General features: G+C 44.0%; 1 protein-coding gene across 1 annotated transcript; it reads left to right on the top strand.

Moving 5' to 3' along the window:
- Positions 1-256: 256 nt before the first annotated feature.
- On the top strand, positions 257-3,305 carry MRPS24 (mitochondrial ribosomal protein S24). The gene is made up of 4 exons (XM_058534719.1): positions 257-332; positions 411-479; positions 721-832; positions 2,449-3,305. The coding sequence occupies exons 1-4, from the start codon at positions 294-296 to the stop codon at positions 2,730-2,732; spliced, it is 504 nt and encodes a 167-aa protein (XP_058390702.1). The 5' UTR covers positions 257-293; the 3' UTR covers positions 2,733-3,305.
- Positions 3,306-12,343: the final 9,038 nt, after the last annotated feature.

Here is a 12,343-nt window from a genome sequence, read left to right as displayed (position 1 = left end):
CGACGCACACAACGACCGGGGCAGGGCGCAGAGGTGCAGGGATAAGGGTTACACGCGTGCGGGGGGCGCGGGGAGGCCCCGCTCCCACCCCCCTCCGTCCCGCACAGGTCACCTCGCAACCGAGGAGCCGCGGCCCCGCCCCCGGACGGGAGGCCCCGCCCCGCCCCTCGCCGGCTCCCATTTAGTCCCGGCCGCGGCGCGGAATGCGGGCGGTGACCTTTACCCCGGGGGCCGCCCCACCCCGCCCCCCTGCGCGGCGCCGCGCCCCGACACGCGCGCTCCGCCCGGCCAAGATGGCGGCGCCCATGTGCGGCCGGGGGCTGGGGCTGCGGGTGAGTGGGCGCCGCGGGCGGTGCGGGCGGGACGGGGTGGGAGCCCTAGTTGCTATCTCACGCCCCCTCCGCTCACAGCTGCTGTCCTGGAGCCCGGAGCTGCCGTGCGCCTGGCGCGCTCTGCACACCTCTACAGTCTGCGCCAAGGTGAGCGCGGCGGGCGGGGGCCGGGGTCGGGCGGGGCGTGTGCAGGGGCGGAGGCCTGGGGGCCTGGGGTCGGGGGTGAGGTCGGGTAGGGAGTTCTGGGGCGCGAGGGGCGAAGGGTGGGGGCCTAGGGGTGGAGTCCTAGGTGGTGGAGGCGGGCTGGGGGCTTCGGGGGCCCGAGGGGCGGGGGCGAGGGCGGCCGGGTCGCTGGGCGCACTGAGTCATGGCCCCTCTTTGCTCCTAGAATCGGGCAGCCCGAGTCCGAGTAAGCAAGGGCGACAAGCCAGTGACCTACGAGGAGGCACACGCACCTCACTATATCGCCCACCGCAAGGGCTGGCTGTCGCTGCACACGGGTAAGGGGACGATGCCTGTCTAGGTGGCAGGAGAGGACGACAGCGTGCTAGGAGGCCGGCGGTACGACCCCGGGCCCCACCGAAGGAGAAGTTTTCAATGGTGACTGTCACACAAGCACAAAATGAACACGTGTCAGGTTTTATTCAACTCAATAGTTGATAGGAGAGTCAGAAATAAGTCAAACACGTTCAAAGGAGAAGCAAAAAAGCGGAGACATATAGAGGAATGCTGAAATGTATTTGAAAGGAAGGCAAAACTGGCTTTTCCATGGGGAGCAAGGACTCACACCTCCACAGAAATTATTTGCATGCCTAAAGACAAGAATTATTTTGCATTGCTATCAGTTATCTATAATTTACAGAGATGTAAAATAGCTCAGAGGCAGTGAAAGGGGTGAAACCCCGTAGAATACGATGCGGAAGAGTGTGCTCTAAACATTGCAGTTTTCCATCGAAGCACACATTTTTCTCTACAAGTGTATACAGTTGACCCCCATTATTCGGAGATTCTTTATTCGTTAATTTAGTTATTCTGTGTGCGTTTACGGTCTTGCTCAGACATGGGGAGAGCAGCAATCCCACATGCACCTTCCCAGCTGAGGTTGAACAAGGCTCTGCCTTCTTGTTCCAGCTTTCATATTGTAAGCAAGTGTCCTTTTCGATATCTATTAGTACCACAATTTTGCAGTTTTGTTGGTGATTTCACTGCTTTAAAATAGCCTGTAATGCTGAAGTGATGTCTAGCGTTCCTAAGCACGAGGCTGTGATGTACCTTTCAGACAAAATATGCATGTTAGATAAGCTTCCTTCAGGCATGAGTTACAGCGCTGTTGGCAGAGAATTCAGTGTTAACCAGCCACATGTAATAAATAAGATGTCCTTAAACAGAAACACACATAAAGCAAGGTCATGTATTGATCTGTTTTCACAAATATTACAACCAAAGGCTTGCAGAAACCTAACCCTGTATTTCTCCTGGGAGCAGTTCGTTGTTCATAGTGACTTTGAAGAACATATACTGTGAATTACTGAGAGTCAATTTTGTTCAGTACGAGTGTTCTCAACTTGGGTGTTTGAGATGCTTATATCTAGAGAACTTAAAATACAGATTCCTGTCCCCCACCCTTGTCAGATTCTGGTTCTAAGGTCTGGGGGGGTGTGGGGGAGAAATTCTCAACAGATACTGTAAGAAGTAGGGAGATTCCAGGGTCGGCACTGAGAGTCCACTGGTTGAGCCCATGGCCCTGGCTGGTAGGAGAGCTCGTGTCCCTAATCTCAGAAGTAGCTGGTGGCCTCCTCTCTGGCCCGTTGGCTGACCAGTCAAGAAAGAGTGGGAAAGGGACTAGACATGGAGGGATCATCTGAGTTTTGAGCCCTGGCTCAGGCCTCAGCCTTCCCTTTTGTAAAACAAGAGCAATGGTAATAGCTCCTTCACAGGATTGGCTTGGGAATTTAGTGAAATAAGGTACTTTGAACTTTAAAGTGTTATTTTTTTTATTCCACTTACAGAAGAAAATAGAAGAGGCTGGGGTGGGAGGTGGAATTGAGTGCCCAGTGCTCTCGGAGGTCACCTCAGGAGTTCTGGCCGACTCTCTGTGGTGCCCTTCTCTCATCAGGTAACCTGGATGGAGAGGACCATGCTGCAGAGCGAACCGTGGAAGATGTTTTCCTTCGCAAGTTCATGCTGGGCACTTTCCCAGGCTGCCTGGCCGACCAGATTATCCTGAAGCGCCGGGCTAACCAGGTGGAGATCTGTGCCCTGGTGCTGAGGCAGCTGCCTGCACACAAGTTCTACTTCCTCGTGGGCTACAGTGAGACTCTGCTGTCCCACTTTTACAAGTGTCCTGTGCGGCTGCACCTCCAAACTTTGCCCTCAAAGGCTGTGTATAAGTACATCTAGGACAATCGCGTTTTTTGCATCAAGCCCTAGCCTGCAAAGGACAGAGTCATATGGGAAAGGAGTGCAGTAGAAATGGGGGAAAATACATCCCCTCAGAGTACTGAGGCTTCATTGTCAAAGTTGCACAGGTGACAGGTGTTGAATAAATAGACTCTCCATGTTGTCTTCCTGTCTTTTTCAGTCTGTCTTTACTCTTCAGGTGAGGGAACTGGAGTAGGGTTTCTTTGAGGATGCTCTAGCACTCCCAGGAAGGCTGCCAGTTGTCTGAGGTTTAGGCAGTAGCCACAATTCAATAAGTATCTTGTGCGATCACTGTCGGGAACTTTACGTAAAGCTCTTTGTTTCCTTTCAAAATGGCAAGATCTATTTTTGGTGGTTATGAAGTAATCAATGTTAATTTTTAAAAAATCAAAACAATATGGACATGTATCAAATCGATCATGAAACTTTCTTATAATTCTACCCCAGAGAGAACTATTTACTATGAACAGTTGTATTTTATTTCCAGATGTACTTTTGTCCCAGAAGTACTTCAATGCATACTCATTGTTTATTAAACAAGCTTTTAACTGAGCACCTACTCTGTGCCAGACACTCTTCTAAGTGCTTGGAACCCATCAATGAACAAAACATTCTGTTCCAGGATCCCTGCCTTCAGGACATGTGTATCCCAGAGGATTGGGGCAGGGAGGGTTAGGCAACATTGAAGACTCCAAGCAGGTGAGGCAGGTAGACGAGCAGGTAAATGGGGGAGAGCATTTCAGAAAGCCGCATCTGCAAAAGCGGCACAGGGCGCTGGGAGGTGGAGCAGGGATTGCAAACCTTTAACTTCACCCGTCACTGACCTTGACTCTCACCTTGACCATGACCCTGCTACCCTTACCTTGACCCTGAACCTCGACCTAACACACACACCCCAATCTTGACCCTGATTGTCGCCCTGAGCCTTACCTTCACTCTGACAGTAATGCTCTCCCTGCTCCTACCCACTACTGGACCTTGGCCCTCAACCTCACTCTTAGCCAGGGTTCTCACCTGACCCTCTCCTAATCATGTCTCTGCCTCCGACGCTAACTTTGACTGATGGACCATACCCTGACCCTGTGTCGCTCATGTTTACCATAGCCCTGATTCTGAATCAGAACTTCACTCTGAAAACTTCATCCTAACGCTGTCCTGACCGCATGACCCTGACTGACCTCATCCTAATTCTAACACACCCTTGTGTTGATTCTGACCGTGATCCTCACCCAAACTCTTAACGTGGCTTTAACCACAAACCTGAAAGTCATTTAAATCTGACCCGAACCCTGACCCTACTCATTGCTAAACCAGATTCTGAGTCTGACCTTGACCCTGAAACTCAGCTGTCACCCAGACCCTGTTGCTCACACAGATCTGACCCTACTCTTGACCCTGATTCTAACAATTAACCCTGAAGCTGATTGTCATTCAGGCCCTGAGACCCTCCCTGACACCCTGCTGACGAAACTCAATGTGAGCCTCACCCTGACCCTCTGACCTTCACTCTGACACTGACCCTGACCCTGGACCTGACTTTACATCTGAATTTGACCCTCACCCTATACCTGATTCTCACCATAACACTGACTGACTTGAAGGTGTTCTGACCCTCACCCTTACTCTGACTGTGACCTGACTGAACCTCGCTCTCGCTGATGCTGGACCTCAGCTGGACGTGATCATGTCCTGACCTTCATGACCCTCATCTACCCACATACTGATCATGAAACTTCACTTGACTCTGAACCTTACCCAGATCCTCAACCTGCCACTGGCCCTTATCCCATGCCTGAGTATGACCCTGATGCTCACCCTCGCCTTGATATTGACCGTTAGAGGCTCACCCAGATCTTGACCCTGATCCTTTCTTTTTCATTGAAATATATTTGACATATAACCTGTAAATTTAAGATGTACAACACATTAATTTGATAGATTTATATATTGTAATATGATTACCAGTGTAGTGATAATTAGCACGTCTATCATGTTACATTAACTATCCTTTTATTTTTAGTAGTTAGAATAATTAAGTTCTAGCCTTTTAGCAAGTTTGATGATTATGATACAGTATCGTCTGTATTCACTATACTGTGCATTATATTTCTAAGGCTTATTTACTACTAGTTGTGAGTTTTGTGAGATGAATAAAGGAAACCTCAACTAAATTGGAGTTGGCAGGCCTGTAGGGGGAGCTCTCATGCCCTGTCGTACATCATCAGTTCCTCCAAACAGGAAGAGACATTCGCTTGAGCGACTGCGGCAAGAAGTACAACAACTTTACTGCTGAAGGAAGATTTCTCTCCCCACCTGGCAACAGCCCAGCCAATGAGAAACACTGTAACTCAGCCAATGAGAAGCTGTTGCCATCTCAAACTGTCACTTTCCTCCAATGAACTTTCCTTTAGGAGGCTTAATTCTGGACTTCCTATTCTGTTCTATTAGTCTATGTGTCTATTTCTGTGCCAGTACCATAATTTGTTATTGTTACTGTAGCTTCATAGTATAGTTTGAAATCAGGAAGTGTGATAACTCTGCCTTTGTCCTTTTGCCTCAGGATTGCTTTGGCTATTTAGGGTCTTTTGTGTTTCCACACAAATTTTAGTATTGTTTTTTCTATTTCTATGAAGAATGCCATTGGTATTTTGATGGGGATTGCATTGAATCTATAGATGGCTTTGAGCAGTGTGGACATTTTAACAATATTAATTGTTCTGATCCATGAACATGGGATGTCTTTCTTTTTGTTTCCTTCAATTTCTTTCAGCGAAGTCCTATAATTTTTTTTTTTTTTTGGTGAGGAAGATCAGCCTTGAGCTAACATCTGATGCTCTTGTTTGCTGAGGACGATTGGCCCTGGACTAACATCTGTGCCCATCTTCCTCTACTTTATATGAGTGTGTGCCTGAGCTCCGAACCTGCGAACCCTTGGGCTGCCAAAGCAGAGCACGTGCACTTAACCGCTGTGCCACCGTGCTAGCCCCAAAAGTCTTGTAATTTTCATTGTACAGATCTTTCACTTCCTTGGTTAAGTTTAATCCTAAGTATTTTATTGTTGTTGATGCTATTGTGAATGGCATAGTATTCTTTTTTTCTTTTTCAGATATTTCATCTTTAGTGTATAGAAATGCAACTGATTCCTGTATGTTAATTTTGTATCCTGCAACTTTACTGAAATTGTTGATTAGCTCCAATAATTTTTTGGTTGAGTCTTTGGGATTTTCGGTATACAGAATCATATCACCTGCAAATAGCAACAGTTTTACTTCTTCCTTCTCAATTTGGATACCTTTTATTTCTTTGTCTTGCGTAATTGCTCTAGCTAAGACTTCCATTACTATGTTGAATAAGAATGGTGAGCGTGGTCATCCCTGTCTTGTTCCTGATCTTAGAGGAAAAGCTTTCGATTTTTCTCCATTGAATATGTTAGCTGTGGGTTCATATTTGGCCTTTATTATGTTGATGTATGTTCCTTCTATACCCAATCCACTGATGGTTTTTATCATGAAAGGATGTTGTATTTTGTCAAGTGCATTTTCTGCATCTATTGAGATGATCGTGTGATTTTTATCTTTGATTTTTATTAATGTGATGTATTACATTTATTGATTTACGTTATGTTGAACAATCCTTGCATTCCAGGGGTAAATCCTACTTGGTCACAGTGTATAATCCTTTTTATGTGTTCTTGAATCCAGTTTGCTAATATTTTTTTGAGAATTTTTGCATCTATATTTATCAGGGATATTGGTCTATAGTTTTCTTGTGATGCCCTTATCTGGCTTTAGCATCAGGGTAATGCTGGCCTCATAGAATGAGTTTGGAAGTATTCCCTCCTCTTCAACTTTTCAGAAGAGTTTGAGAAGGATTGGTGTTAATTCTTTGAACGTTTGGTAGAATTTGCCAGTGAAGCCATCTGGTCCTTGGGTTTTCTGTGTTGGGAGGTTTTTGATTACTGATTCAATCTCTCTATTTGTTATTCATCTGTGCAGATTTCCTATTTCTTCCTGATTCATTCTTGGTAGATTGTGTGTTTCTAAAAATTTGTCCATTTCTTCTAGGTTATCTAATTCGTTGGCTTATAATTGTTCATAATAGTCTCATGATCCTATGCATTTATGCGGTATCAGTTGTAATGTCTCCTTTTTTGTTTCTAATTTTATTTATTTGGGTCTTCTCTCCTTTTTTTTCCTTAGGTAGTCTAGTTAAAGGTTTGTCAATTTTGTTTATCTTTTCAAAGAACCAGCCCTTGTTTAATTGATCCTTTCTATTTTTCTGATCTCGATTTCATTTATTTCCACTCTGATCTTTATTATTCCCTTCCTTCTACTAACTTTGGTCTTAATTTGTTCTTTTTCTAGTTCCTTGAGTTGTAAAGTTATGTTGTTTATTTGAGATCTCTCTAATTTCTTAATATATGCATTTATTGCTATAAGCTTTCCTCTGAGAATAGCTTTTGCTGCATCCCATTAGTTTTGATATGTTGTATTTCCATTTTTGTTTGTTTTGAGAAAGATTTTTATTTCTCTTTTGATTTCTTCTTTGAGCCATTGGTTGTTCAGAAGTGTGTTGTTTAGTTTCCACATATTTATAGATTTTCCAGCTTTCCTCTTGTTGATTTCTAGTTTCATACCATTGTGGTGAGAAAAGATAGTTGGTAAAGATTTCAGTCTTAAATTTGCCAAGATTGTTTTCTGTCTTATCATATGATATATCCTGGACAATGTTCCATGTGCCCTTGAGAATAATGTGTGTTCTGCTGCTATTGGATGAATGTTCTATGTATATCTATTAAGTCCATTTTCTAGAGTATGATTCAATTCCAATGTTTCCTTGTTGATTTTCTGTCTGGATGACCTATCCATCGCTGACAGTGGGGTATTGAAGTCCTCTACCATTATTACATTGTTGTTGGTTTCTCCCTTAGATTTGTTAGTATTTGCGTAATATATTTTGGTGCTCCAATGTTGTGTGCATATATATTTACAATTGTTATATCTTCTTGATGTATTGACTGTTTTATCATTATATGATGACCTTCTTTGTCTCCTGTTATCATTTGTGGGTTAAAGTCTGTTTTGTCTGATGTAAGTATGGCTATGCCCACTTTCTTTTAGTTTTCATTTGCATGGACTATCCTCTTCCATCCCTTCATTTTGAGCCTATGTGTGTCTTTAGAGCTGAAATGAGTCTCCTGTAGGCAGCATATAGTTGAGTCTTGTTTTTTAATCCAGCCAGACACTCTGTGTCTTTTGATTGGTGAATTCAATCCATTTGTATTTAGACTGATTACTGATATGTAAGGACCTACTACTGCCATCTTATCATTTGCCTTCCGCTTGTTTTGTATCTCTATTGTTTCTTTTTCTCCGTTTCTGTCTACCTTTGTAAAGTAGTGGTTTTCCGTGGTGATTTGCTCAGTTTCCTCTTTTTTCACCTTTCATGACGGTACCCTAGATTTTTGCTTTGTGGTTACCATACGGCTTACATAAAATCTCATAGATAAAACAGTCCATTTTTTGTTTCTCTAAAGATAGCATCTTATCTTCATTCACCTATAAAGGTTCCATCCTTTTACTCCTCTCCTTTTATGTTTTTGATGTTACAATTTACTTATTTTTATGTTGTGAATTCGTTGAGAAATTGTAGTAGCTATAGTTATTTTTAGTGCTCTTTTCCTTTGGCCTTTATAAAGTAATTGAGTGGTTACCAAACTATTCTAATATACAGTTACAGTTTTCTAATTCTGTTTATTTTTCACCTTTGCTAGAGTATTGTATACTTTCATTTGCTTTTATGTCACTAATTAGTGTCTTTCCATTTCAATTTGAAGAACACCTTTCAGCGTTTCTTGCAAGGCAGGTCTAGTGGTGGCGAACTCTCTTAGCTTTGTTTATCTGGGGAGGCCTTTACTTCTCCTTCATATCTGAGGGATAACTTTGCTGGATAAAGTATTCTTGGCTGGCAATTTTTATCTTTCAACACTTTGAATATGTCATTTATTCTTTCCTGGCCTATAGAGTTTCTTCTGAGAAATCTGCTGATAGCCTACTGGGGCTTCCTTTGTAAATTACTTTTATTCCCCTGGCTGCCTTTAGGATTTTTTATTTATCATTGATTTTTGACAGTTTCATTATAACATGTCTTGGAGAAGGTCTTTTTGCATTGAGATAATAGGGAGTTGACCTTAAAAATAAAAGTCAGATGTTTTACCAGCAAAAATGGGTTTATTTGGGAACAGCAAAGAATTGCAATTTGGGACATGCAGTCTATGATAAACCACAGGCAAGTCCAGAGAACAAAGGAGAGGAATGTTCTTTTATAGTGGAGAAGGGGGAGTTGGGAGGGGCTGTTATAAACAAAGAGTTCATTGGAGGAAACTGGGAGTTTGAAGTGTAGTGGTTTTTCCTTGGCTGAATTGTGACAGTCTCTCATTGGCTGGGCTATTGCCAGGCAAGGAGAAACTCTTCCTTCCTCCTGCTGGGGTAGCAAAGCAGGCTCCTTCCTGTTGGGTCTGCAATCACTGTCAAGTGGTAGAGCATGAGAGCTACCCTTTCTGGCCTTGCCAACTCCATTTTAAATGAGGTTTCTGTGTATTAATTTTCATAAGGATATTCTATTAGCTTCTTGGACTTGTGTGTCCAATTCCTTCCCTAGGTTTGGGAACTTCTTTGCTGTGATTTCCCTAAATATACTCTGTTCTCTTCTCCTCTTCTGCTTCTGATATGCCAGTTATTCTTATATTTGCTTTTCGCATCAAATCTATAGCTCACATAGAGTTTCTTCACTTTTTAAAAATCTTACTTCTTTCTCCTCTTTTAACTGAGTCATTTCTAAGTTCCTATCTTCCAAGTCACTTATTCTTTTTTTTTTTTTAATAATTTTATTTATTTATTTTTCCCCCAAAGCCCCAGTAGATAGTTGTACATCACAGTTGCACATCCTTCTAGTGGCTGTATGTGGGACACAGCCTCAGCACGGCCGGAGAAGCGGTGCATTGGCGCGTGGCCGGGATCTGAACCCCGGCCGCCAGCAGCGGAGCGCGCACTCAACCACTAAGCCACGGGGCCGGCCCCAAGTCACTTATTCTTTTTTTTTTTTTTTTTTTGTGAGGAAGATCAGCTCTGGGCTAACATCCTATGTCAATGCTCGTCTTTTTTTTTTTTTTCTTGCTGAGGAAGATTGGCCCTGAGCTAACATCTGTGCCCATCTTCCTCTATTTTATATGGGACACCACCACAGCATGACTTGACAAGCAGTGCGTTGGTGCGCCCCCGGGATCTGAACCTGTGAACCCTGGGCTGCCAAAGCAGAGCGCGCACACTTAACCACTTGTGCCACCGGGCTGGCCCCAAGTCGCTTATTCTTTATTCCATCTAATCTGCCCTATTCCCTAAGCTCTCTAATACATTATTCATCTCATTCATTGGATTCTTAAGTTCCAGAATTTGTTTTTTTTTTTTTTTTAATTTCAATCTCTTTGGTAAAGAACTCCTGTGTTTTTAATTTTATTCCTGAAGTCGTTGAATTGCCTTTCTGAGTTTTCTTGTAGCTTATCGAATCTCTTCATAACAGCTATTCTGAATTTTTTATCAGTTAGATTACAGTATTCCATGCCTTTGAGTTAGGTTGCCAGAGGATTATCATTTTTTTTTTTGTGATACCATATTACCATGATTTGTCATAGTGTTTGATGAAATGTGCCTCTGCCATCACATTTGAAGTAGCGAATACCTTCTTAGTTAAGGAAGGCTTTGCTTACTTTGACTATAGTTCAATAGGCTGGCAATTAGAAACCTTTCTTTTGTTTTCCAAAAGGTGACGCTATAGCTCAAGTTTTTGGTTTCTCTTTACCTGAGCTGGCTGTTGCAGCTGCACTTGGGAGCACATTAAAAAGAGTTGGCGGCAGAGTGTGGGGAGGTGAGGGCTTAGAACCTGGGGCTTTGGGGATGCCCACAACCCTGTAGGGGGATCCTTAAGTGGGAGAACTCCCAGAAGCTCATGGGCAGACCTGCTGCTGAAATCCTGAAGCAGACAGCAGAGAGCACGTTCTTCCTATGCTTTCTGTTATTCTTGTCTGCCTCTTTCCCTTTCCTCTCCCCCCGAACCATGGCAGTCCCTCCTCAGAAATCCAGGTGCTGCTGGAGAGAAACAGGTGCCTCTAGCTGTGACCTGCACGGCTTGGTGGTCAGTCACTCACCACGTTTTGCCTTCTACCTCTGCTGTGAGAGAGCTCGCTGCTGTCACCAGGGAAAGCCTAGCCTGTTGCAGTGTTGCCCTGGGGAGGGGCACTGACTCTTTGAGTTCCTCCTTCTCCTCTGCCTCCAAATTCGCTCTATCCTCCTCCAATGGCATGCATGGTTTTCCCATCAGGCTGGCTGGACCTCCACAAATTCTCTATCTCCACCCTGTTTTGCACTCTCTAGTTTTGCTCCCCCTGCATCATAGCAAGTAGGGAGCAGACTCACCAACTCCCTTGGATCCACAGCCCCCTCTGGGGTCCTATCCACCCAGTTTCTATTCACTTAGGTGGATAGAAATCTCCCGGGTGTCCTAGTGTAATCTGCAGAGGCACGTTTGTCCAATTATGAATGTCCAATTAGTTGCAAATAAAGGGAAGAGAAAAAAGGAACGACTCATGCCGCCATGATGCTGATGTCACACTTGATCCTGATTCTGACCCTGCACTTGATCCTGAACATGACCCTCACCTTGAAAATGACCTGATTTTGACCTTCACCTTGATGCCGATCCTGAAGCTTATCCTTAACCTGCTTCTGAGCCTGACATTCACCATGTCACCAACCATAAATGTGACCCTGACTTTCAGTCTGACTCAGACCTCGAACCTACTCTCACCCTGAACCTGATAATTAGCCTCACTCGGAACTGAACCTTGACCCTCACAGTAACCCTGACTCTGATGCTCAAGCTGACTTACAGTTTGACCCTGCCTCTGACAATTTTTCTCAAACTGACCCTGACCCCAACACTGATGCTGATCCTGACATTCATTCAGAAGCACGCATCCTGACACTGACCCAGGTCGTGAACCTTAATCTGACCCTGACGCTCATCCTGATACTTACTTTCACACTAACTTTGATCTTAAGGGTGACCCTGACCCTCACCTCCACCCTGAGATTGACGCACACATGGAGCCTGACTTGAGCTTGAACCTGACACTAAATCACACAGTCATTGTCACCCTGTCTTTGACCTTGACCCTGAACTTAACCTGATTCTGACTCTAACTCTCAACCCCACACTGAATTTGTCCCTGCACTTGACACTGATCTTGACTCTTGTATTAGTTTTCTATTGCTGGCAAAATGAATTACCATAAATGTAATGGCTTAAAGCAACACAAGTTTATTTCTTACAGTTTTGTAGGTCAAAAGTCAGACCTGGGTCTCACTGAGCTAAAATCAAGGTGTTGGCAGGCCTGTGTCCCTTTCTGGAGGTTTTGAAGTTGCAGGAAGGGACCATAAGCCATTGAATCCACAGCCTCTAGAAGGGCACTAAGTTTGTCATGATTTGTTACAGCATTAATAGAAAACTAATACAGTACTCAACCTTTAGATGTC

Source organism: Diceros bicornis, chromosome 41 (genome assembly GCF_020826845.1).
Source record: "Diceros bicornis minor isolate mBicDic1 chromosome 41, mDicBic1.mat.cur, whole genome shotgun sequence".
In the NCBI taxonomy this organism is placed as follows: domain Eukaryota; kingdom Metazoa; phylum Chordata; class Mammalia; order Perissodactyla; family Rhinocerotidae; genus Diceros; species Diceros bicornis.
Note: the sequence above shows the minus strand (reverse complement) of the source record. Positions and strands in the feature narration are given on the sequence as shown.

Bases quoted from the DNA above. Each gene is read 5' to 3' on its own strand.
- MRPS24 (XM_058534719.1), top strand. From the start codon at position 294: ATGGCGGCGCCCATGTGCGGCCGGGGGCTGGGGCTGCGG. The intron at 480-720 runs GTGAGCGCGGCG...CTTTGCTCCTAG, and splicing joins CCTCTACAGTCTGCGCCAAG to AATCGGGCAGCCCGAGTCCG. The intron at 833-2,448 runs GTAAGGGGACGA...TTCTCTCATCAG, and splicing joins CTGGCTGTCGCTGCACACGG to GTAACCTGGATGGAGAGGAC.